At 47.3% G+C, this 25,783-nt stretch overlaps 1 protein-coding gene across 1 annotated transcript in view; it reads right to left on the reverse strand.

Moving 5' to 3' along the window:
* Positions 1-25,783, reverse strand: part of Tmtc1 (transmembrane and tetratricopeptide repeat containing 1) — a 205,632-nt gene that overhangs the window by 23,133 nt on the left and 156,716 nt on the right. The window contains exons 14-15 of the mRNA XM_005364621.2: positions 19,982-20,125; positions 6,819-6,927 (exon numbers count right to left, since the gene is read on the reverse strand). Of these exons, the coding sequence (XP_005364678.2) occupies positions 6,819-6,927; positions 19,982-20,125 (253 nt within the window). The remainder of the gene's footprint in view (positions 1-6,818; positions 6,928-19,981; positions 20,126-25,783) is intronic.

Raw genomic sequence — 25,783 nt, forward strand, 5'->3', positions numbered from 1 at the left:
GTTGGTGCCCAGCGCTGTCCACACTTGCTGCAGAATTTCTTATTCCCTGTTTCAAAGTTCCCTTTCCATGATAGGTTCCAGGAAGGCAAGACACAGGACTTGCTACTTGAGGGATCTGTGGTGTTGGCTGGGATTTGCGTGCATTCACCATGAGCTAAATGATTTAATGAATGCATTCTTACACTAGGGTCCCCTCCAAGTTGACTTAGCTGTGAGTGTTGAGTGTGACTGACCCAATTCATGACAGCATTGCAGGAGAGAGTCTATCCTCTGGAAAACTCACATTTTAGGTCTCAATATTCTTGCACTCTGATATTAAACAAGATCACAACCCCAAAAACATGAAAGGAAAGTATTTTATAGACGTTTCATATTGAGTTTTTCAGTAGACTATAACCCCAAGGCTAGTCTTAATTTGCAGTGGTCAGTATTATAAACTTAATTTCATTTCCTTTACAGCAAATATAAAGCCAAGTTTTGTTCTGTGATAAGAACTAGGTGGCTGCAAGTTCCTATGGGCTCAGGAACTCAGCCTCGTCTGAGAAGCTCGGCATCTTCCTCTGAATGCAGAGGGAGATCTGGGGGAAAGCCAGGCAGAAGCTGGGCTACTGCTACCCTACGACTTTCCCCTTCTGTTGCGTGGTACAAAGAGGGGCGTTTACCTTCTCCAGAGCATCTAACATCTCAGAGATGAGCATCCAGTGCTTTCCTTCAGGTTCTGTGTTCTCTCTGGAGCCTGACGCCCACAGATTAGGCTGACCGGCCATTGAGCCTCAGGGATGGTCCTGTTTCCTCCTCCCCAGCGCTGGGATTATAAACACAATCCACCACGCCCTGCTGTTGTTTACATGGGTTCTAGAGATCAGACTCTGGTCCTCAGGCCTGTTCTACAAGCACTTGACTGACTGAAATGTCCTCCCCATCCCCACAATCCCGTTCTTTACTTCTCACTCTGAAAAATCACCTGCTCAGTAGATGGCTTCATTTGCTTGAAGTCCAAAGTCCTTTCCTATCCCAGGTTTCTGCCCACTCATCCTGAACATGTGGGATTTTCATTTACATGCTCCATGTGATTACAGGCACGAGCTACCACACCTAGTTTAAAATACTGTTTTTTAAAAAGTTATCAGAAAGAAAAAGTTTGCTGTTATAAAAAAAAAAAGAGGAAGAGAAAGGAAGAAGGAAGGAAGGAAGGAAGGAAAGAAGGAAGGAAGGAAGGAAGGAAGGAAGGAAGGAAGGAAGGAAGGAAGGAAGGAAGGAGAACCCAGATGACCAACACCTGGTGCCTTAGTATGTAAACTTCAGCACATTGTTTTAACTAGTAAATAGGCATTAAATTGTAGGTGGCTCAGCAGGTCAAGGACCCTGCTGCCAAGCCTGATGACCTAGTAAGTTCGGTCCTTAGCACCCATGAGATGGAAGGAGAGCACAGACTCCCTAGGGTTGCCATCTGACCTCCACAAACATGCCATGACACACGTGTGCATGCAGAACACATGTGCATCCATATAAATACACAGAATAATATATATCGTTATTCATAAGCTAACACAAGGGAAAAGAACCCACTCCAAACACACATCAACCTGTGTGAGCACAAATGTATCTAAGAACCTGACTGCAGCAGGATGTCATGTTTCTAGACATCCCACTAGCAAGGGACACAGTCATTCCTCTGATGCCAGCACATGCATCGTTCCTTGTGTAGGAAGAGAAGATGCTGATCTCATTTTCTGCCCAAGTTTGCTTTTCTCTGGCTTCTCCATGGCTAATAGTGGCTGGGAGTGATCTCCCTTTCCTGAAAGAACCCAGCTAGGGTTCTGTGTGTCTATCCTGGAGGGGCCCTGCAGGGGTTCTGTGTGTCTGTCCCAAAGGGGCCCTGCCGGGGTTCTGTCTCTATTCTGGAGAGGCTCTGCTAGAGTTCTATGTGTCTGTCCTGGAGGGACCCTGCTGGAGTTCTGTGTGTCTGTCCCAGAGGGGCCCTGCTGGGGTTCTGTGTGTCTGTCCTGGAGGGGCCCTGCCGGGGTTCTGTGTGTCTGTCCCGGAGGGGCCCTACCAGGGTTCTGTGTATCAGTCCTGGAAGGGCCCTGCTGGGGTTCTGTGTGTCTGTCCCAGAGAAGCCCTGCTGGGTGTCTCTGAGACTCTCAGGCTTCTGCTCCCAAATACTTGGACAAAAGCCCAAGCCACTGTCCCCATTGCCATACAGTTTTTCTTTTAAGATATAAACAAATAATTGAACGTTACTCTTCCTAAATTTTTGCACTGAAGAAGCCAGCTGGAAAGGTAACTGGTACTTTAAATGGCAGAAAGGACAGGACTAAAAAATCCTAGAAAATCCGAAATTACAGGCAGAGACAAAGAACTTAGGTAGGAACAAACCATTTCGTGTAACTTGAAAGCCATTTTGTGTGACTTGAGTTACGATGCTCGAGCTTGCCAGGAGGCAGCTCTGCCAAAGCTAGGCCTCAGAAGCAAGCCCAGGCAGCTCAGACGGGCGCTTAGCCCAGGGCAGGCCTTGATACACTAACCAAGTGACCCATGGTGATATTGATGCTAGTGAACCAGCCCCAAGCTGTGAGCCCCGAAAGCCAACGGACACAAAAAATTGTCACTTTAGAAATGGTCTCTAGGACTGCGCTTCCTTTCTCTGAGAGTTGGTTTCTCCAGTCCATCAGCAAGCAGCCTTAAGGCTCTGTACACGCCCTTGTCTTGGTATTCACTGAACATCTGGACTTCCGTTGGGCACACACAGGGCCACTAGTCAGTCCCAGCTGCTGGTCTATGCTCTCAAGGAATTCCTGGACCGTCACCAGTGCTGTCCTCCCAGCCTACCACAGCTGGAAGACTTCATTGCAGACGCGGGCAGAGAGCCTGTAGGCTTCCAAAGCGTCCTTACCAGAGAGGAGTCCCCAGTGGAACCCTATTATTATAACAGTATAAGGAATGCTGGTGTGAATAAACCAAGCATATTCGACAGACAAATCTTGCACGGACACCCTAGTTGCCCAGTGCCTCACAGTCCACAGGCTGTGCTCTTGGCAAACTAGAAATTAAATGTGAGTTCTTTCACACAGCTTCTGGAATCTGGCCTGCACACGGGAGATTTTATTCAGTCGTCATTTCTTTTAGCGTGACCTTGGTCCACAGTTAGCATGAGCAAGGGCTGTGTGTGTGACAGATGGTAGCCCTGCTCTGGGGGAGGTGAAGTGTCACATGTGTGTGCAAGCTGACCAAAGTGTAAGAACATTGCTTCCATATTTCTGGGTGTTTGAAAGGCTAGGATGCTGTTAACAGTGGGGTCACCAGGAAAGGCTGCTTCAAAGAACGTCAGGTTTGGGTTCTGACCTCCTGTTCACGCACTGTGTATCAGAAACCACGTTTCTTCCTGAAAGAACTCCAGACATTAAGGTAAGATGGCATGGGCTTGGAGAAGGGAGGGGCCCTGAGTTCCGCCTTACAGCTGTCTGGTCTCTTTGAAGTTAAAACCAATGGCCCTAGGGTAGAAGAACCCTTCAGATTTTTCTGTGAGATTCTCAGAGCCCAAAGCAGTTCACCTACTCCTAGCCCCCCAGAGTGGGAAGAGCAAGTGTCTGTCAGACAGGATGATGGTCTCCTGCACAACCTCTTTCCCTTCACAGCTGCTGAGCTCTGACGGTGGAATGGGATGGCTTTGCTCATCAGCGAGACACATTTCCACAGAAAACAGCTCCGTCAGGAAATCATTTCAGATATCCCATCTGACACTCTCGAAATTCAGCTAAGGAAAAAGTATATATATATATATATATATTTTAACTAATCTTTTTTTAGATTTATTTATTTTTATGTGCATTGGTGTTTTGTCTGCACGTATGTATATGCCAGAGTACCCGATCCCCTGGAACTGGAGTTACAGACAGTTGTGAGCTGCCATGTGGGTGCTGGGAAGGAAACCCGGGTCTTTTGAAAGAGCATCCAGTGCTCTTAACCACTGCGCCATCGTGCCAGCCCTGAGGTAGTATCTGTAACTGAACTGAGTCCATCAATTTAGAAAGGGAGTACAGTTGAAACTTTGGGATGCCTACTAGGGCCCATGTGCTGGAATTACAGGTAGGAATAATGCCTGCTTCACTTTTTGTGTAGGGTCTGAGGATCTGAACTCCAGACTTCACGCTTCCTCAGCAAATACTTTGCCCACTCATCCATCTCCCTGGCCCACATGATTTAAATTTTATCCCAGGATACTAACCCAAGAAATGAAATAAATGATGAATTTGTATTCTGATGTCATGGCTCAAGGGTGAAACTTCCCTTAAGGGTCATTTGGGTCCCAGCTGGTGCTCCTGGTCCTCTGACAGTGTCTCTAGGTAGAGGAAGTGGGACTCTGGAAGCAAGCCATGAAGTTTATAGCTGGGCCCACTTCCTGTCTGTTTCCCGAACCGCTGAGATGTGAATAAGCAGACGTCAAATATCCCCCACACCACAGAACCACTCATCACCACGCCCCTCTTTCTCTCCACAACAGGCTGCACCCTCAAGCTGTGAGCACCCCCTCCTCTCTGAGCTGCATTTGTTGGCGGTATCTGTTCACAGCAACAGGAAAGGGGATGAACACAGAGATCTCTGGAAGGTAAAACTCACCACCAGACGGGGAAGCGGAGGAAGTTTGGGCAGGGACTGGAAACTGTGGCTCTGGAAGCAAGGACGGTCCTGAGCATGGTGAACTGGCAAGAGTCTCAGTCCACCGAGGACTCCCAGACAGCAGGCTTGGCTGTCACTTGCAGATGCAAACCTGATGTTCTTAACGTTGTGGTGTCTTCCTTAAGGGCAATGCAATGTCTGCTACCTGCCTGGGGAGCTGGGAGAGCCGATCTAAGCTGGAAACTATTAGTACAACCTCCACTCACGCCTCATTGTGGCATAATGAAATCAAGGCAGGAACATGAGCATAATATGAATTGAGAAAAAAACAACAAACGTAGAAGTAAGAACAGCACAGAAGAGAGGCAGCTAACACCGTCCAGATGGCTGTCAGTCGAGGAGGAACAGGAGTGGAGACAGAATTGACCTTTCCAGAAAATAGAAAATCTGCATGCACCAGATTAAAGACAAAATAAAAACTAAATGTAATTTAGGAGAAACATATATAGGTTTTCCAACACTGAAACATGGCTCTCTTACCCCCAGGGCCCCATACAGACACACTGAACGGCATAAGGAATGATGGCCACAGCCTCATGGCGGACAATCTGGGGTCACTACGGACAGCGCCCCAAGACTGCTTCTCAGACTAGTCCTCAGCACAGGGCGGATCGACACACTGAAGCATGATTCAGCGACAGCGGTGTGACCCCGAGCCCAGAACGTGCTCTGGCGTGGGCACTGCACACTCTCCAGGTTTATTTATTTACTACTCACCAATCTGGAGTCTGCCGACTGTGTGCAGCCGGGCAGCTGGGAGAAAACCGTAAGGGACGCTAACTGTCCTTACAGAGGCGGACATTCTGGAGGTAGGCAGGAGACCACTAACACACAAAGCTGTGTTACATGGTATAACATTGTAAGGAATGGAAAATGCAGGAAAGGTGATGGAAGACATGGCAGAGAGTGGGGAGAGGGTCATCACGGAAGACCTCGAGGTACTGTGTGGGCAGAAACTGGCGTGGCGGGAGGACGGAAACGGATCTGTGTCACAGATGTGTGGTGGTTGAGGAAAATGCCTGCGCAGGGAGGGGGCTCGGCATGCCTAGGTCACAGGCAGAGGCAAGGTGTGTGTCTCTAAAAGATGAAGGAGCCAGGGTGAAGTGCAAAGACGTGGTGCTGAGGGATGCAGGCAATCTTTTCTCTAGAAAACCCTCCAGTGTCTTCATGGATGTAAGCTGGAAGCTGTCCAGGACTGAACGCGTACGTCATCTGCCCCCACTGGCTTTCTGTCTACAGCCTATCAGTGCTGATGAGAACACAGGGACCCCTTCTATCTGCAGAGCCAACAAACCTGAGATCAAACACCCAGAGGAGGGGCAGGGAGAGGATTAGCTGTATACGTTAAGGGACCAGAGCTTGAATCCCTAGCACACACATGGACACGGGTCTATAACCCCAGTGATTCAGGAAAAAACAGGTAGATCCTCAGAGTGCACTGGCCGGCCAGTGTAGTCAAAAGAGTAAACCTCAGGGGCAGCGAGAGGCCCTGTCTTAAAGGAATAAAGGAGAGGGGCAACATAGGAAGGTCCTGGATAGCCTCTCTGAACCGGTACACACACACACACACACACACACACTCAGAAAATATCGTGTCTGTACTGGAGTTTCTTGTCTTTGGTTCCTAATCAACGCGGTGTAGCAACTATGTGCATAGCTGGTGTATACTGTACTAGCTGAGTAATTAAAAATGTGCACAAGAGTTATCACCCCCAATGTCATTTTATATAAGACCCAGAGGGCCACAGGTTTCTTCCGTGTCTGAGGAAGGTTCTGGGAATGGCTGTATTAAAGCGCAGAAACCAAGTTTATAATTTCTGCCGCTTGAATATTCATAGACTATTCTAATTTTGGTGCTCGCTGGAACTTTTGAAATGTTTAAAATGCAAATTGTACCCTTAGTAACTGATGTGTGGGATCAAGTCATTTCTTTTATGTAGGCCAGGTGACTGCTACTAGGGAGCTCAGTCTGATCCTTACGCAGAGAGAAAGCTTGAGACGGACGTAAGAGCCACTGTTTGACTGCAGCTACCAATTATTAGTTACACTATTTCTATAAAAGTCTGTGATGATATTGGCCGATGCGCTTGACAGTACTCATTGGAGAAACACATGTGAAATTAAATGGAAACAGTTACCTGCTCAGCCAGGAGGGAAGCCAGGCTGGAGTAGGCATCGGCGAAATCCGGCCCATACTTGATGGACTCCTTCAGCAGCACGATGGCTTCTTCTGTCTTCTCCTGGGACCTGCAGGAGACAGGGAGAAGGACAGCTCTCATTAGCTTTGCTTTGCTTAGGCTTCGTTTAGCCAAGACTAGGTGGCTAGCTCTGAATTTGGCTGTATCAGTGCATATGCGTTACGCCAGGCTGTGCCGAGGTCTAACAGTGTCCTCTCGTGTCTGAATTCTCGCTGGAAGGCAATGTGAGGACTCCAGCTTCCTGCTGCTGTGGTTTGGATGTGTTGAGCCTCTGCAGGCTCATCTATCTCAACAACACTTGGTCCCCAGCTTGTGGCAGATGCTGTTATGGAAGGTTGGGGACATTTGGGTGTTGGAATCTAACTTGGAGGCTGGGAGTGGGGAACGCAGATCACGGGGGTGGGGGGGAAGCTTGTGGTTTTACAGACCAGACCTACTCCCTGTCCATTTTACTGCTCCTCGACAGTGAACACAATGCCACCTCACACTCCTAAGGCCGTGCCCTCCCCCACCAAGATGGGCTGTATACGCTATCTACCTGTTACAACTAGGAACTCAAAGCATCCCTTCCTCTCTTACATTCTTGCTTGTCAGGGATTCGGCCTGAGTGACAGGAAGACTAATGAGCGAACACACTTGTTCTGCGGTGTTGGGGAGTTCTTCCGAAGGGTTTGGGAGTCTGTTAACAAGAAACACTTGACCTCAGGTCAGCACCTGGGGACGTCACCTGTTGGCTTGGAACTGGGTAGAATGTGAAGATGGTCTGTGTCATTTCTAACAGCACCACCATCTGAAATCCTTTTTAAAGATTTTTATATGCTTATAAATGTGTATCTCTGTGTGTAGATCCATGTGCAGTTACCTACAAAGCCCAGAAGAGGGCACTGGATGCCCCGCAGCTGCTATTACATGGGTGCTGGGCACTCAGATCCTCTGAAAGAGCAACCAGTATATTGAGCTACTAAGTTTCATAAGCTGAATTCACTTTTGTTTTTGAGGATCTTAGCATAGAATCTTTATTTATTTATTTTTTATTTGAGATTTTTTTTAATTAATTTTTTTCATTTATTTTATATACCAATCAGTTTCCCCTCTCTCCTTTCCTCCAGTTCCCTCTCCCCATCTCCCACCTACCCTGGCCCCATCCATTCCACCTCCATTCAGAAAGGGGCAGGCCTCCCATGGGAGTCAACAAAGCATGGCATATCAAGTTGAGAAGGGCCAAGCTCCTCCCCCTTCATCAAGCAGGGCAAGGCATCCCAACATGGGGAGTGGGTTCCCATAAGCCAGCTATGCACCACCACAACAGACCGCTACACACCCATGACCCACACGCAGAGGGCCTAGGCTGGTCCTGTGCAGTTTCTGTAGTTGTCAGTCCAGAGTCCAGGAGCTACAAGCTGAATTCTTAATGTCAGCTACCGGCCCAGGACGAGCCAGGCCAAAACATCCATCTATGGTTTCTATCCAAGGAAGAAAATGTCACATACGATTTATGAAATTAGAAAATGCTGTGACCCCTGACTGGAAAAGGGTTGTCAATGTGCTGCTGTGTCCCCACTCCAAACTCTGCTTTTGCTATTCGGTCTTTTCCGGGACTTGAAGTCTGGCAGTTTGAAAGTCCTGTCCTTGGGCCCCTCTCCTGCTGGTTTGGTCCATGGATCTCTCTGACTCTGAACCCAAAACATTCAGTCTTAGGCAGTAATAATTTTGCTACTGAAACAACTTCCACACACACTGATCTTAAATACCAGATATCATAAATGTAATAAATTCAGTGTAATATGAAGGATGGAATCTCTGGAACCACGGACCATCTATGGCCTCAAGGATCAAGGCCGAGTCCTGAGGTGCACCTTTTCCCATGGGGACCAACACAGGGTATGGTGTGTGTTCCACAACTGGACTCAGTAATAACCGTGCACTGGGCACGCTCATGAGTTCTCACAGCAGCATAATTCAGTTCTCGCAGCAGCCCCACTATGATAGATATGACGCTCGCTTTTCTAATATAGGAACTCACACGCAGGAGGGCCAATGGCTCTAGTCATGCTGACATCCTCTCCCAAACACTTCATCTTCTTTGGGATGAGATCTAACTCTGTGTGCTAGGCCAGGCTTGAGATCCCACATAGGACCAGTTTAAAATATGACACCAGGATCCTAACACTCTGAGTGTGGGCTCTCTGCAGCGTTTGTCTTGGGTCTTATTTGTCTTTTTGGATTTTTGCTTGTTTTTAATCCCAGAGGCCAGTCCAATGGCCTGCACGCAGTGAAAATCCAGTGAATGCTGGAGTATTTTAAAAGCACATTTTTATGACTTTATTTCTGGATCACTGTGTAGCTACTTAAACTTCCAACTTCAGCCTCCTGAGCACTGGGATTTGTAAGTACGAGCCACCGTGCCCACTCACGGCTGCTTCTTTTAACCTCTCAGAAGTCTGCCCCCACCCTCCAGAGCTTGCTGCTCAGAGCGTGAGTCATGCATGAGCGTGAAAGTCGCCCGGCAGGCAGCTCGCTGTAAATATAGAGACACCCAGGTGATCTGTGTGGGCACTGAGACCTCAGCATACCTCTGCCATGCATTCTCTAGGGCAGCTGAGGGTCAGGGCCATTCATGCCTTACACCAGCCTTCTCCCCTACCCACCACAGGGCCCCGTAGAATGTAGTTTGGATGTTTCACTGACAGAAGTAGCTTGCTACCACTCAGTTTCTCCCGAAGGTAGGCGCTGCTCATAGACTCGGGAGTAAAAAGTCACAGCTTCCAAAGTCCTTGGAGTTGGTAGATGTGGTGGTTTCAGTGAAAAAGGTCCCCACAGACTCACAAGGAGGGGCATTATTTGATATGTGGCCTTGTTGGGGTAGGTATGGCTTGTTGGAAGAAGTGTGTCACTGGGGGTGGACTTTGGGGTTTCAAATGCTCAAGCCAGGCCCAATGTCTCTCTCTTCCTGCTGCCTTCTGATCCAGATGTAGAACTCTCAGCTCCTTCTCCAGCGCCATGTCTGCCCACACACCGCCAGGCTGACAATGACCTGCCATGGCGGCAATGGACTAAAATCTCTGAACCCGTGAGCCAGCGCCAATTGAACTCCTTTAAAAGAGTTTCCATGGTCATGTTGCCTCTTTACAGCAAAAAGAAAACCTAACTAAAGCCAGGCACGGTGGTGCACTCCTTTAATCCCAGCACTCAGGAGGCAGAGACAGTTCAAGGCCAGCCTGGTGTACAAAGTGAGTGTCTCCAAAAACCAGAAAGAAGAAAAAGAAACCCTAACTAAGATAGAAGGTGGTACCAGAAGTGGGGTATTGCTGCGATGGGCCTAACTGAGCTTTTCATTCAGAGGAACGTGGAGTTTTGGACTTTGGATTAGGAAAGCAGTTGAATGCTTTAAACCAGTAGGAGAATGGAAGGCAGTGGTACCGAGGGTGATTTGGACTGTGGGAGCCTGGCTCAAGAGGTTTCAGAGGAGGGGAATATTAGTGCCTGACCTAGAGACTGCTCTTGCGATATTTTGTCAAAGAATGTAGCTACTTTCTGCTCTTGTTAAAAAAAAAATCTGCCTAAGGCTAAACTGAAAAGTCGTGGAATAACGGCTTTGGCAGAGGAGATTTCTAGGCAGCCTAGCACTGGCTGGGTTGCTTGGTTACTGGTGGCCATGCTTCTGCAGATCTATAATGGAAAGGAGCCGACTGAGAAAGGAAAAATACAAAATGTACAGTTGGAGGAGAAAGAGAAGAACCAGGAAAAAGTTTAAAGAAAAGCCTGGTGCTAAATGGTATAAAGGAATTGTGAAAAGAAATTAAAGCTTGGTGGTGCATGCTGTTAATCCCAGCACTCAGAGAAAGCAGAGGCAGGTAGATCCCTGCATTTGAGGCCAGTCTGACCTACAGATCAAGTTCCAGGACAGTCAAGCTTAGACAGTGGAGGAAACCACAAAACAAAAAGCTGGTGAGAATGTAGCCATGTTCCAGCCCTCCCGCATGCGTCAATAATCAAGAAAATACCTCAAACATGCCTACACAGGTTCCCTCCCCCGGAGTGACTCTAATTTTTATCAAGTTCATTAACTAGCAAAGGCAGACCCTGTCCACCTCCTCTCTGTGATCTAATTGGCTCTCAATTGGCTCTCCTGCGTGCACACACAACACACTGATGCCACAGCTCTCGGTGCTCTCTTGGTCAACATGAAGGCTCTGCACCATTCTACAGAGCCGGTGAGGTTTCCACACTTACACTCTTCACAGATACACTAAAGGTCACTGTTCCACTGTACACGTTCTTTTAAGCAAAAATGAATTTTTTTAACCCTAGTAATTTGACCACTGATTTAATGGCTACAGCTCCAGCGAGTCTTCACCAAGAATAATCTAGAAAGGCTGCTTGCATCCAAGGGAAGATAGAGACTTAACAAAGCAAGGCAGAAAATCAGTCCCTACAGGATATGATTTAGCTGGAAATTCTTCAAAATCAGCAGAGGGGGGAAAACTGCAATAATTTTATAATAATGGGCTAGTGGCTTTATTGTGTAATAACTCATGTCAGCTAGAATGGAAACTTAGACCTCTCATAAATGAACTCAGAGAGATTAACTACCACTTAACACAGCCTGTTAATGCGGGTCCTCAAGGACTCCATTAACGTCCATCTGAGTGAAGCACCGCAAATACAGCCGTCAGGGCTCTCCCAGGGCATTCTGGGAAACAGTGTATCAGTAAATCCTACGAGGAAAAGCACCCATGATGATCCTAACACCCAGGGTGTGGCTCTGTGACCATTGCTAAATTTTAAGCTCCCCTGTGAGTGGACTTTAAATCTTTGTGGTGGTTTGAACAAGAATGGCTCCATTGGCTCACAGATTCGAATGCTTGGTCACCAGGGAGTGCCACTATTAGGAGGCATGGCCTTGTTAGAGGAAGTGAGTCACAGACATGGTCTTTGGGGCTTCAAGTGCTCAAGCCAGGCTCCGTGTCTCTCTTCATGCTGCCTGCTGATTTGGATGTGAGCTCCCAGCTACACTCCTGCACCACATCTGTGTGCATAGTGCTTCCCACTATGATGATAATGCACGAAACCTCTGCACTATAAGCCAGCCCCAGCTAAGCGTTTCCCTTTATAAGAGTTGCTGAGGTCATCATGCCTCTTTCCAGCAACTGCACACCGACTACGTCTAAGATAACCTTACTAATCTTTTTGTTGTTCTTAATCCCAGTCCAATGACCTCAAAGCCATCCTCAGTGATGGATGAAGGAAGAAATGACAATGAGACACGGCCACTGCAGATGTAGACTTCTCTACAGGAGCTCTACTAGACTAGACTGCCCTCAACCGTGATCACGTGGACCTTGTTTAGTACCGTGTTATCCGTGTAAGCCTCCAACATAAACGCTCACCTTGTACAACTCTGCAGCAGGACTCAGCTCTCTGAAATCAATTTATGAAAGCTAAAGTTCCTCAGAATGGGTTCCTGAAATCAGCAATACCCTCAGAATGGGTTCCTGAAATCGTAATACCCTCAGAATGGGTTAAATAAGAAAAACATCAAGTAGAAGTTAGACTTTGCTCAGAATGTGAAGATTTTGCAGCTCAACATTTATGGTTTTAGGGAACTTCCCTCTGGTTGTACTTTCCTCTGTGAAAACATTCCCAGAGGCTCACTGTCCTGGTTCCATCTCGATGATAGGCATTCAGCAAAGGCATTAAGGATTTGTCACATTTTTCTTCCAGTAATCAGAGATATGTTAAGTTTGCTGTTTTACAAAAGTTTCTGGATTTCTGTCAACGGGTCCACATTTGTCTCAACAGAAGTAGCTGACTGCTTGGAAAAAGAATTAATACAAGGGATGAACTCGGAGAGCGCCAGCAGCAGATACAGAACTGCGGACTGGTGACGTGCAAGCAGCAGTGGAGTTTCTCAGCAGTAGATGGCTGTCTTAGTTAGGGGGCTATTGCCGTGAGGAGACACCATGACCACGGCAGTTCTTATAAAACAATGCAGCTTGCTTACATTTCAGAGGTTTAGCCCATTATCATCATGGTAGGGAGCATGGTGACGTGCGGGCAGACACGGTGCCATAGAAAGAGCTGAGATTCTTACATCCTGACCCACAGGCAACAGGAAGTGGTCTGTCTCACTGGGTGTAGCTTGAGCAAAGGAGACCTCAAAGCTTGCCTCCACAGTGACAGATTACCTCCAACAAGGCTGCACCTCCTAATTGCGCCACTCCCTTTGGGGGCCATTTTCTTTCAAACGACCACAATGGACATTAACAGGGAGACCCATAACTGATCCATGTACAGAGAACAAGAGACTTCAGACTCAGCCATAAATGGATGTCTGTATCACATTCTCCCCCTCAGTGGTGAAAAGACTATGAGAGCCAAAGGGTGGTGGAGGAGTTTAAGGAAAGGGTTTAGATAGAAGTTTCTGACCCATCCGGCCCCACAGTCACTTGGTCCCAAAGAAACACACAGGGGCTTCTATTAACTATAAACTGTTTGGCCTATTAGTTCAGGCTTATTATGAACTAGCTCATACAACTATTAACCCATAATTCTTGTCTATGTTTAGTAGCATGGCTTGGTATCTTTTCTCAGTAAGGCATTACTCTCATCCTGCTTCCTCTGCATCTAGCTGGTGACTGTGTCTCTTCCTTTCTTCTTCCCAGGATTCTCTTACTCTGGTCGCCTCGTCTATACTTCCTGCCTGTCTACTGGCCAACGAGTGTTTTATTAAACCAATACGTGTGACAAATCTTTACAGTGTACAAGAGAGTTATTCTATAGGAAGGGTGTAGATATAGTTTGGATGCATACATGAACTCACAATGATTGTATCAGTATGCATAAGACCTGTGCAAGTTCAAACCAGACAAAGATCCCAGCATGGGTTTGTGGTGGCAGGGGGAGTGGGCGCAAAGTCTCACCCCTAGTGAGGAGCTATTGGTATGTGAATGCTCCTGGGAAAGGGACAGTCAGTTTTTTCAGTGGTGAGACACTGAATGTAGGACCGCAGTCCGGGCAGCCCCTCCCATAGCTGATTAATATAAACTAGACTGGATAGGTTTGTGAAAGAGGGAGAGAAAGAATGAAAAGAAAGGAAACTCCAGCCTGAGCAAGGAGTGAAGGGTGGAGGCATCAACAGGAAGTCCTCTGCAGTACTGAGATTGGCAGTGTATTGTTGCACTTCACTGTTGCTGGGCCAAAAATGATGTTTCCCATAAACAAAGGAGACTTTTGTTTCTACTTTTATGACAGGAGACATTACCAGCTCTTCAGAAGAGCTGCTGTGTGAAATTCAAACTACAGACATCTCAGGAGATGAGCTTTGTAAGCGTGGGCTTTCTAGGGCTCTGCTTCCACACAGGATGGGAAGGGCTCCTGGCTGCCCTGTGCAGCTTCGACATAGGATTCTTGTGTACAGCGTGGCCCAGGCAGTGCATAAAAGCATCTGGCTGGCTGCAGTTATGAAATACACACACAGATGCCCAGAAGGCACATTCCTGTTAAATGACAGTGAAAACTGGAAACCTCTGATCAATTCAAACACACTGCTGGGCTGGGGAGATGGCCCCATAGGTAAAGATCCTACTGGACAGATGACACAAGGACCTGGGTTTGATCCCTAGCAGGTAGGTGTGATTGATATCAAACTTGTATTCCCAGCACTCAGGAAATCTTTGTGACTCACTGGCCAGCTAGCCTAGCCTACCTGGCAAATGCCAGGACAATGAGAGGCTCTATCTTCTACTTAAGGGAAGAGATTTGGGTCTCCCAGCAGCTGGCTGTCATCTTAAGCTATTTAAACAGTGGCATAGGTAGAGTATGGCCGCCTGTCTCTCATCCCTTATTAATGTTATGCCAAGAAGCTGAGCTTCAGATTGGATATGAGATACTATGCTCCTAGGTTACAGTAACATCTCATAACTTGTTCATCTTTATTGGATGCTGGGTCCTATATTAAGTACCTATATGTATTACCTTTAGTACTTAGGAAAAATGCAGTTTCTAGAATTATTTCTACGTTATACACAAGTAGTTGAATCCACACCAAGTTAAACTGTTTTCCTGTAGCTACATGATAATCAGAGATGGTAGCAGCTACCTGTTCTAAGAAAGAACATGGCCTGATGTCACTGGATGTCAAGGTTCTCTCTGCGGTTTATTGGCATGTTATCCTGTCCTGGTCAATTCTCTGTTTGGACAGGAGACTTGTGGGGGTGGTACCCCTGCTACTCCTAGCAGACAGGAGTGAACCAACCATCATGCCTGTCAGTTGGAGGAAGAGTGAGGGCGGAAGACCCATGTGCTCTCCAGCAGACAGGCTGGAGAGATTCTGTGGAACGCAGAGGAGGAAGGAAGCTGGCAGAATTGACAATGAGTCCCTTAGAAGGAGAGGAATCATTCAGTCAAGTTTTACCTTCCTAAGTGCTGCCCAGGATGAAACCTGCAGGCCATCAATAGATGTGAGAACACACAGCACACACACACACATATCTGTCTTTCTGCCCTTCTTGCTTCTCTTCCTGGGTACGAGAACATTTTTAACCTTGAAAGCGTTTTGATCCTTCCAACAACCAAATTGGGTTTTTGTGCCAAAGCCATAGCTTGCTGGACTGCCTCAAGATAAAGATTGAAGTGTGGGATCCTAAAGTGTGACAGCGTCTGCAGAAGAAGTTCCCAGTGCCTGGCATGTTACCTTTAGACTTTAGTTCCTGCCTTAAGCCACCTCCCCCGGGGTCTGCCCTGTGGGGCTTAGGACAGCTCAGCCTCAAAGGCATACAGAGGAGATTGACAACTGGAGTCTTGAAACACTTGTACTTGGCAAGGCAATTGTGCTGTGGGAACTCCTTCAGCCAATAGCCTTTAAGATACTGACCCAATTGGGCGTGGTCTCATGCACTATATATGTAGACACAAAGCGTACATGGGGTCCCTTGGCTGCTGGATTTGGTTCCAGCTCCCCGTGCACACAGAGGACTGTGGATTGCTACTCTTTCTGTGAGTTTATCCCCTAATAAATTCTGTGAGTTTAACCACTAATAAATAAACCTTTATGATACTCCATTCTGGGCTAGTGTGGAAATTTTTCATACTGCAACCCAGTTGGGCTTGGTGCATTATCTTTTCCTAGAGATATCTGTGCAGGGAAAGCTGATGACAATCCTTCCAGATGATGTAAACAAAGACTGCTTCCTGTGGGACTCTGCTCTGGCCTGGACCGTGTTTATCACAGCCAGGAACTCCACAAAGGCGCTAAGACCCTGGCATCATAGTGTGAGCGTCGTTGTGGGGGCATTGCTCGCAGAAGTACCGTCACGATCCGCTTGTTCTCAGTTATGGGATGGCAGCAAAAGTTTTCATTTCCCAGACACATCTGTGGGATAGACACTGACTGTGAGAGAGGGGAAACGGGACATTTTTAGTGGGCTACAATAGTTTTGTGCCCACCCCCGCAGGTGCATCATACTCCCCCATGTCTGCCGCCACCGTGTCCCCGGGGCTGACAGGCAGTTATAGGCGCGCTGGGTTAGACCAGGCTGCGGGCTGTTCTGGCAGCCCCTTCTCTGGAGGCAGGAAAGGCGGGGACGTTAGTTGGCCGAGAGTTGGAACCAGAACGTGTCTGCTCACGGCTGGCGTGCTCGCAAGGTGGCAACAGCCAGGGAAAGCGCACCTTTACCCACTAAACTGGCGCTTTGTGCTGAAGTTAAAAGGTGAAGGCTTGTGGCTGAAATCCCAGCACCCAGGAGGCTGAGGCAGGAGGACTGCCATGAATTCAAGGCCCTGAGCTACAGAGTGAAACTCCATCCCCAAAGAAAACCAAAGTGTGAAGTAGATCTACCATCTCATGCGTACAGATGTCCTTCCGTGAAAACACTTGTGTGGCCAATGAGGACGCATGAGGAAGGGTGCCAAAACACTATAAAATAATACATAATAATAAAACAATGTGCCTACTTCTTCACGGTCTTTAGCTGGTCTTCATTCTGAAGGAGCTGATTAAAAAAGATAAAACGCCACTGTTCAGTTTATCACACAGCCCCATTGCTGGGTGTTCTAGTATGTTCTGCCATTGTTTTCACCATCAGAGTCACAGAAACAGAGACACCGTATCCTCTAATGGGATGGAAGTTGTAGAGATGGGCAGGGGTACGACGTGAGCCCTTACACTTCTTCATTTTTCACTTTAGTAGCAAACACCACCGTGTGTTTTAATTGTGTATTCACATAACTGTTTCCCCAGACCCTGATTTTAAACGCTGTTGTGCCCTCTCGACAACTGGGGACTTTTGCAACCTTTGCCCATAAAAATCACAAGTGTTCCTTGCTTCTTAATTGTCTTTTTTCTCTTTCCCTTTTTGATATTTTAAGTCCCAAGAAAAGCCGTCATCGATCACTACGATCGCTGCTCAGTCTTCCACCATGATGTGTTGTGCAGACTCGCAATGGAGACGCTTCAAACGGCTCAGGACACGGCTCGGATGAGACCACAGACAGGTGGGTAACCCTCAGACGCTACTGCTGAAGCAGGGGTCAAATCATTCCAAGAATCTGAGCAACTTGCAGTGCGCTGGATGGCATTCTCTGACAGAAGGACTTCTCATTTTGAGACTTTCAGGCCTGGACAAAGGACCTGTGTTTCCTTCAGAGTCAAGGTTATTAGAAAAGGCAGTGGGGGCCAAGTGTGGTTATTGCATATTTGAAGTATAGCCGCTCAGAGATGGGCTGTGTCAAATATGTATTAGATTTCACAGATTAAGTGTAAGGACGCAAGTCATCTCATTTATATCTTCAATGTTTTATACTAAAAATTTAAACCATCATAAAATATTAATCGTGCGCTAAAATAATAATTTAGACATATTAGGGTTTAATTAAATATATGATTAAAGTTCATTTTTATGTTTTAAAATATGACTTCCTGAGTTGGATACGCAGTTTTCACACAGTAGCTGGTGGCCATGTCTCAGCTGGCTGACACTTCCCATGTGGGCCACTAGGAGGCAGTGGTCAGGGCTGAGTTAAAAGTACTGAGGTTTCTCTGGTGCAAACTTTAGTATGCTCATTTATTAACTAGGAATGGGGAGTGGCTGCCTCTTCAGAATGGTCAGACCTGGGCTGCTCGTAGGCAAACTGTGTTCTACACTACAGAAAGAGGCATGGTTTTATAAAACCAACTGCAGTAACTCAAAAGCTGACTCAAGGGAGAACTAGGGTATGGATGAAGAAACTGTAGATCTGGGCACTTTCCCTGTATTTGCAACCTTCTTACCCTTCTCTTGATTGCAGCTCATTACTACTGGCCCAGAAACCCTTCGGGGAAGCAGAGGTTAGCTCCCAGTCATTGAAATGCAGAGTAGCCCTGCGGTTTTCTGTATCCCCTTCCTCTGCCACTTGGCAAGCAACCTCTGTGTAAGGAGAGCAAACTGAGCTGCTTCCTGCAGAAAGCCTATTAGGAGGTCTCCACAAGGCCAGGGCAAGCTCTTACACAGCTTGATATCATGTAATCTGTGGCTGGGGGGCTATTTAGAATAAATAAAAGGCAGACTTCCATCCTGGGTCAGTCACAAGCCTAGGTCAGGGTCACATAGCTCTTGGAGGAGCCTTGGGTTCCCTACCCGTGAGAGGAGATGAAGACGGCCACACCTCTCAGCACAGGTTGTTTTAAGAATTACAGAGTGCAGCTATATACACACACATGCACTACAAGTATGTTGTATATCTATAACTTGTCGGTCAGAAAGTACTACACAAATGTTAGCTATTAACGTGACTCCACCCACTGGACTCTGAGGCTCACACCGAGACACGGCTGCTTCTCCCCATGCGTGGCACTTAGGATCCCATTTCCTCTTCCCACTCACACTGAAGTCTCACTGGAAGAGCCCCATGGGACATGAAAGGTCCCCAGAAACCTCCAGTCTTACACAGATGTAAAGCCATACTATTGAGCTTGGTGAGAACTGACTTTACCGAGCTGGGGAAAGCCTCACGGCGGCAAGTCAGTAGCCCCTCTTGCTGGAAAGCACCCATTACCAGTTCTAAAGCGTTCTTTCCTGTGGTGTTAACTCAGACATAATCACCGAGGAGGTCCGTGGAGACAGACTGGATGGAAGAAGGGCTGGGATTAACATCCTCAGCTTGGTTCCAAGAAGAAGGAAAGAGGACGGAACCCTTGTCATAGAGCCGCGCTGTACGGTTTGAGAACGGAACTAGGGATGGGCAAGAACTAGGGACAATTCCTGACAAGGTGTTTCACTCTGCAGCCAGCAACTCAGCTTGGCTTCTTGGGAAAAAACAAAACCCAACTCATTGAAAAGATCTCTGAAACTAGTGCTAGAGAAGCCATCTATCTAAGGAGATATCTGTGGGATTTTCCACCCCGTCGTCTGAGCCATAAACAAAGCACACAGAGCCACTCCAGTGACGCGCAAACCCGAGTCCTCACAACTTCACGTGAAGACACGGTGTCCACAGAGGTGGAGTGGAGAGCAGCCTGCAGCTGGCCAGCTATCGTGACAACTCAAACTCACCCTTCTCACGCCTTTTAATTTTCATTTTTTAAGATTTATTTTTATTTATGTGTATGTATCTGTATGAGTATTCTCTCACATGTGTGGGTACCCAGAAGAGGGCATCAGATTCTCTGGACCTGGGGTTACAGGCAGCTTTGAGCTGCCCAAAGGGGTGCTGGGAACTGAACTCCGGTCCTCTGCGAGAGCACTACTTGCTCATAACCATTGAGCCATCTTTGTTGTCCCTCCTGAGAATTATTCTAACTCCAAACAGGCCTGGCTTTTGCTGTTTTTGTTATTTGTTTGCTTGTTTTTTTTTTTTAACGTTAATCCAAGCTGAGCATGAATCCTGGACAGGAGGCCCTTCCCTTTACCCTCAGAGAACACTGCTTTCTTGGAAGTATATTATGGAATGTTAGTCTTGGAATGGCTGTACCCCGTGGAGTCCTTCAGAAAGACTCACAAGGGACCAGAAGCACAGGAAAGGTCTTTGGAGCACAGCACCTGCTCAGTTTTTGTGGCTGTGCAACCCTTCCGGTTCCCTGTGACTGACAGTCTCTGGACTGATCCCAGCAGAAGCCGTCCACTTACTTCAGGAGATTGCCCAGGTTGAAAAGGGCGCGGTTGTGCTGTGGATGCAGCTGCAGGGCCCTCTGGTAGTACAGCTTCGCTTCGGCCGTGTCCTTTGTCAGCGTCCCCAGGTTGTTCAGCGCACTTGCGTGGCGTGGGTACAGCCTGGAAAATCAAAGTGTTAAACTTGGACTTCTGGCACTGCAAACTCGTCACAGCCCAAATGAACCCTGAACTTCTCCTCACAATGGAATGTCTGTGTTGTATTTAAGGGCCAAGGGCTTTTGCAACTGAAGGCATCTAAATAAATATAGCGGAAAGCAACACCTTTGAACTCAGAGGTGTAGTAAGTAGACCCCAACACTGCAAGAGTAAATACAATGTCAATCTAGAAGAGTAAACACATTTTAGTCCCTGAGAGGCCGATTACACTCTTCTGCCAAGGAATCTTCTTGCTCTGGGTGGGAACTTCCTGTTGAGGTCACATAGCTACCAACTGATCTGGAGTCCCCTCAGGGGGGAATCTTTCCAAATATCTTTGGATCAGAACCTAATAAGACTGAAGAAAGGATGGAAGTGTCACATCTCTCCATAAAGAGAAAACTTGGTCTGACCCCCTTTCCCATGCTTCCTCACTCTCCTTCCACCTGGCCCCATACAGTCCTTAAGATCTTGAGAACTTAAAACAGTCCAGACACAAAAACTAGCAGCCGTGAAGTGAGAGCCAGTGTTTCTAAAATTCAAAGGAAATGAAAAGCAGGGTGGACTATGTGTTAGCAAGCTAAATTAAGACAGTGAGGGGGTCAAGTCAGTCCTTCATGCGATATGGCAGAACAGCTGCCCAGTCAGCCCTTCTGACGACCTGGAGTGGACACACTTAGTGGGTTCCAAGGCTTGCTCTGTCTGTCACTTATCCCCGGAGCCGGCTTTTAATGCAGAAAAGCCAAGCCAAGGCTCAGCCCAGTATGTTCTAGTGCAAATGCATTTTGAAGCCGTTTTCTTATACATCACCTTATGTAAAAATTCCCTGTGTAGTGTTTTATCATTGAGGAAACCGAGGCTGGGAAAATGACCTAAAGCAACAGTTCTCTCTCTCTCTCTCTCTCTCTCTCTCTCTCTCTCTCTCTCTCTCTCTCTCACACACACACACACACACACACACACACACACATACACACCATCCCAGAGGCACTTGTCTTCTTAGGTGTTAAAAAGGCAAATTATTTCTGTTGATCCATTTGTTTTCCCAGATAATACATGAGTCACCCAACGCTCAGCGAATAAATGGATTGCTGTGAGTTAGAGCTTTTATTTAGCGTATCTCTATTATTTCCTCTGAGCAATTCACTTAAATTATGACCTATTATGAACCAGTTCTCAGAGGAAGGAGTGAAATCAACGCAACATGCAAAAATGTTGGCTTCAGAGAGACTTGTTTACTCCAAACATTGCCTCCTCTCTTAAAACCGTCCTGACTGTCAGGCCTGAAAGGAAGTCGGCACAAACGGTCATCTGCGCTGATATTAGCATCCCACACACACGCTCACCACCAGTCTCTCCCAGTATCACAAGTCTCTGTTACTGAGTCTGCTGTGGGATATTTGATCACACTGATTCTGGGTTAATAAAATTAACCTTGAGTCTGGGGGCGGAGCCAGCGACTAGCTGACAAGAATTATCATAGGGAATGTGGAGGACTCAAGAATACAGATGGGGGGAGGGACTGGGTGGGACTAAGAGGAGGAGGATACCTCTTGCGGGGGGGGGGGGACCGGGGTGGGTGTGAGGGGGGTGTCAAGGTCTCTGGCCAAAAAGGAAGGTCAGTTGGTTGCTTCTTGACCCCAGTATCTGACTCCCGAGTCTTAATTGGTAAATAGAATAACTCAGATAAAGACAACATGAGTCCATGCTGGCATCTGTGAGAACCAAAGTTACACTCTTAAGTTGTAATTACTGTGCCTAAGAGATCCATGAAACAAAAATGCCCCTAACCTGCAAGTCCCTTGCTCAAAGACAGATGATTCCTGACACTGGAGGCTGTGGTTTACGGGAGGTAACAACCCACAGGCTCTCACTCTCCTAAACAAGCCCATCTGACCCATCTGTACCCAATGTCTGTATCCACTGCGCTTGACCAATGCCAGCGGGAGGCTCACAGGCAGGGAATGCGTCAGGATGTATGCTTGCTGCTGATTGGACCCCATGGGAAATGTAACGAATTATGGGTTTTGCCTTTTTAAGCCCCTGCAAACCGTGACTTGGGGCCATTTTCTGGAAACACAGAGACAGACCTGGCCAGAAAGTCCATCGACATGACCATTATCTAATTGAAGCTTGCTTCAAATTTGGTTTTAAATTATGGCAGTGGTCTTATCCCCCTGGCTCTCCTCAGCTTTTTTCACTCCATTCCTTCCCCAAACATCTCCATCTCGTGGGCTCCCTCTCCCGGCTTCTCGCTCCTGTACAACCTGACTATTTTGGCTGTGCATTCTCTGGGCCCCCTCTTCCTTGGTCTCATTGGCCCTCATTCTCTTTGCCTTACTCTCTTGTTCTTCTCTTTCTCTTCTCACGACCACGTCCTTTCTGCTGGCAACGTTCCGTCTGCTGCTTCCTCTCCCTGCCCTGGACACTTCCAGACAGCTCTTGCTATCTCTCTCTCATATTTGCAAGACAAACCTTCCCCTTAACCATACCTTGGAGCTGACATGTCCTCAGTTTATACAGTTACCTCTTTGAGAACTAGCCAGAGTCAACAACACTCAGTAGCCTGTAAGAAGCAAACTCCTGCTTTATGGGTTACTGTTTGTAAGGCTTGTGTGTGTATATATGTGTACACACATGCGTGTGCATGGGTCTGTGCGAGAAGTACATTTAGTGCCCTGCTCTATCACTCTCTGTCTTATTTCTCTGAGACAGAGTCTCTCACCGAAACTGGAGCCAGGCTGGCGGCCAGCAGTCCCGACTGATCCAGTCTCTACCTGCACAGGGCTGAGGTTACAGGCATAAGCAGTCACACTGGCTTTTTACGTGGGTGCTAGGATCTGACCTCAAACACCTCCTGTCACCATGCCTGCCCACCAAGAGCTCCTGCCCACTACGCCTTCCCTCCAGCCCTGTCTGTAAAGCGCCACAGGTATAGCTGTTTGGGGCTAAAGTTTGGGCTTGTGTGTTGTTTCACTCGTGTCTTTTAAAACTTAGAAGTTAAGAATGTTATACGTTTTTACCCTTTCAATACCTTACCAGTCATTTTCAAATAACACTGACTTATATACTATAGCTTGCGACTCCCCTTCCAGAGCACACACGCCTAACCAAGTGTCTGATTTTCACGCCACACGTTAATTTATTTGAGGTTAACTGCCCTAAGGTTGTTTTTTTTTTTTTAATTTTCTATTTCCTTTTGAGAGAAAAATGATCACAAAGGAAACCATGACTAGGAAGAATAAATCTCAGTTCACTGGCCTGAAGTACACAGAGAATAAACTTTGCTACAGACGAAAGACTGTTAATTCTGCATATTTTATATGCCCAGTTCCTTCTGTGCCACCAGTTCAATTGTCCTGGCCCCTGGTGACACTGGGGGCAGTGGTGATCCTCCAGGTCTGCTTGTGGGATCATCTGAAGGGATGACTCATGCTTCACCTGCCTCCTGCCTATTTGCAGGCACTGAGTTCCTGGTCCCTTTTCACTGAGAGCCTCAGGGGCTTCACCTTTCTCACTACAGAGACCTCAGTGCTGCTGCTGAGGGATTCCGCCCAGCCCATAAGGAAGTGAGTCACTTGTAAATGGTTGTGTTGTCCTGATTCCAGAGTGGGAAATCTACTGAACGAACACCTCTCTGCTCTTTTCAATAGCAATGGTTTGCGGGGTGATGAACTCTGGACTGAGTGGCGGAGTGGGACAGGAAACTGGTCCAGGCGGGAGACAGATATCAGCAGCATGGTGCTGGGTATGAGCGTGAGACAGCTGCTTTTGTAAGTTTCCGTGGGAGTAAAAACCTCCACCATCACAACTGTGCTTTGGGTCAGATGCAGGATCCCGGGATCACATGCCAGGTGGGGTCCTCACATCAGAAACATCACTGTGGGACTGGGGAGACAGTTGATAAAGTCCCTGTCCTACAGGGATGCTACTAGGATTCCCCAACACTCACGTAAAAGCTAAATGTGGTTGTACATGTCTGTAAACTTGGTCTTTGGGGGGCAGAAACAGGTGGGTTCCTAAGGCTTACTGGCTGCCTAGTTGACACAATCAGTGAGCTCTATGTTCAGTTCAGTGAGAGACTCTCTCAAAAAAAAAAAAAAAAAAACCCAAAAAAACAAAACAAAACAACAAGGTGAGGAGACTGGAAAAAGTGGAAAAAGACACCTGCCTTTAACCTCAGGCCTCCACACTCACCTGAACAGTTGGACACACACGTGCATGCTCACACACGCATCGCCCACACCCACATACATGAACACACCACTCACCCTCTTTGTTGCCTCGAGGGGCCTCTGAATTCTTCCCATCAGTCAAAATAACATCTATTCTTTCTCCATCACCAGACCAGTGAACAAAGACGTAAGCCAGCTCCTATCCACCTGTTCTTCCTGTACTACGTCTGTTCAGACACTAAGGCTAAGGGGCCATTTCCATTTTGAGAATGAGGAAGTATTATCAGTTCTTCACAACAGGAATAATTGATCTTCTCAGGCCCAGCAGCGTTTTCCAAAGCTTTTCCTCTTTGCTCCACACCAAATACAATTCTGGACCAATTTTAAAGCCATGTCCAAGGTCAGAAGGTCATTCAAAGTCCTGTGTGTTAGCATCCAGAGGAACCTAGCTGTGCCCCTTGAGGACCTGACAGTGTGTCATGTCCTATGTCAAACCTGAGTGCAGGGCAGGAAGTACCCTGTCTCTTTAAAAGGCAAAACTCTGCCAGGCACTGGTGGTGCAGGGGCAGGCAGATCTCTGTGAGTTCAAGGCCAGCCAGGTCTACAAGAACTAGTTCCAGGACAAGCTCCAAAGCCACTGAGAAAACCTGTCTCGAAAAATTTAAAAAAAAAGTAAAACTCTGCCTACTTCTCCCTCTTTTTCTTCTTCCCTTTCCCTCTCTGCCTCTCTCTCTCTCTCTGTCTCTCTGTCTCTCTCTCTCTCTTTCTCTCTCTCTCCCTTTCTTTCCTCCACTCCCTACTTAAGTTCTGTCTGTATGGCTGTGGGCTCTCACCTGCCGTGATTTGGACTCACTTGTCACCAAGGTCCCTCTTGCGCAGAATTATTACACTGTGTGCCTTCTGAGTGACAGGTTCATGTGCTCCTGGGTCCTAGTTGTTATGACATTTCTTATCATGAACATACTGGCTGGTGAGTTAACTCAGAGACAACCGTGGGCAGGAAGACACGTCCACATTCCCTAATCAACAGCTTTCAGTTGAAGTCATCATGGAGGTGGGAAGGACACATATTCTGACGTCAATCTTGACCACTGGGGTCATCACGGGCATGTGATTGGCAGTAGGTAGGCTGTGGAGAATCTGACAATTCCCAGATCAGCCCAGTGCTCTCTGAGAAGCATCACATACCATGGTGGGACTGTCACTAAGTGTTTGGTGACTGAGATTGTGGGGGCCAGCCATAATAAGCTAAGTATGGGCAAGTCAGCCAAAGAAAGTTCTTTACTTCCAACCGTTATCATCTGCCAGAGTAGAACTTGGCCATCCGTAATTTAATAAGAGGCCTGAGTCTTTAGACCTGAACCGGGCGATGGTGGCGCACGCCTTTAATCCCAGCACTCGGGAGGCAGAGGCAGGCGGATCTCTGTGAGTTCGAGACCAGCCTGGT

This window comes from Microtus ochrogaster (genome assembly GCF_000317375.1).
Source record: "Microtus ochrogaster isolate Prairie Vole_2 chromosome 14 unlocalized genomic scaffold, MicOch1.0 chr14_random_2, whole genome shotgun sequence".
NCBI lineage: Eukaryota > Metazoa > Chordata > Mammalia > Rodentia > Cricetidae > Microtus > Microtus ochrogaster.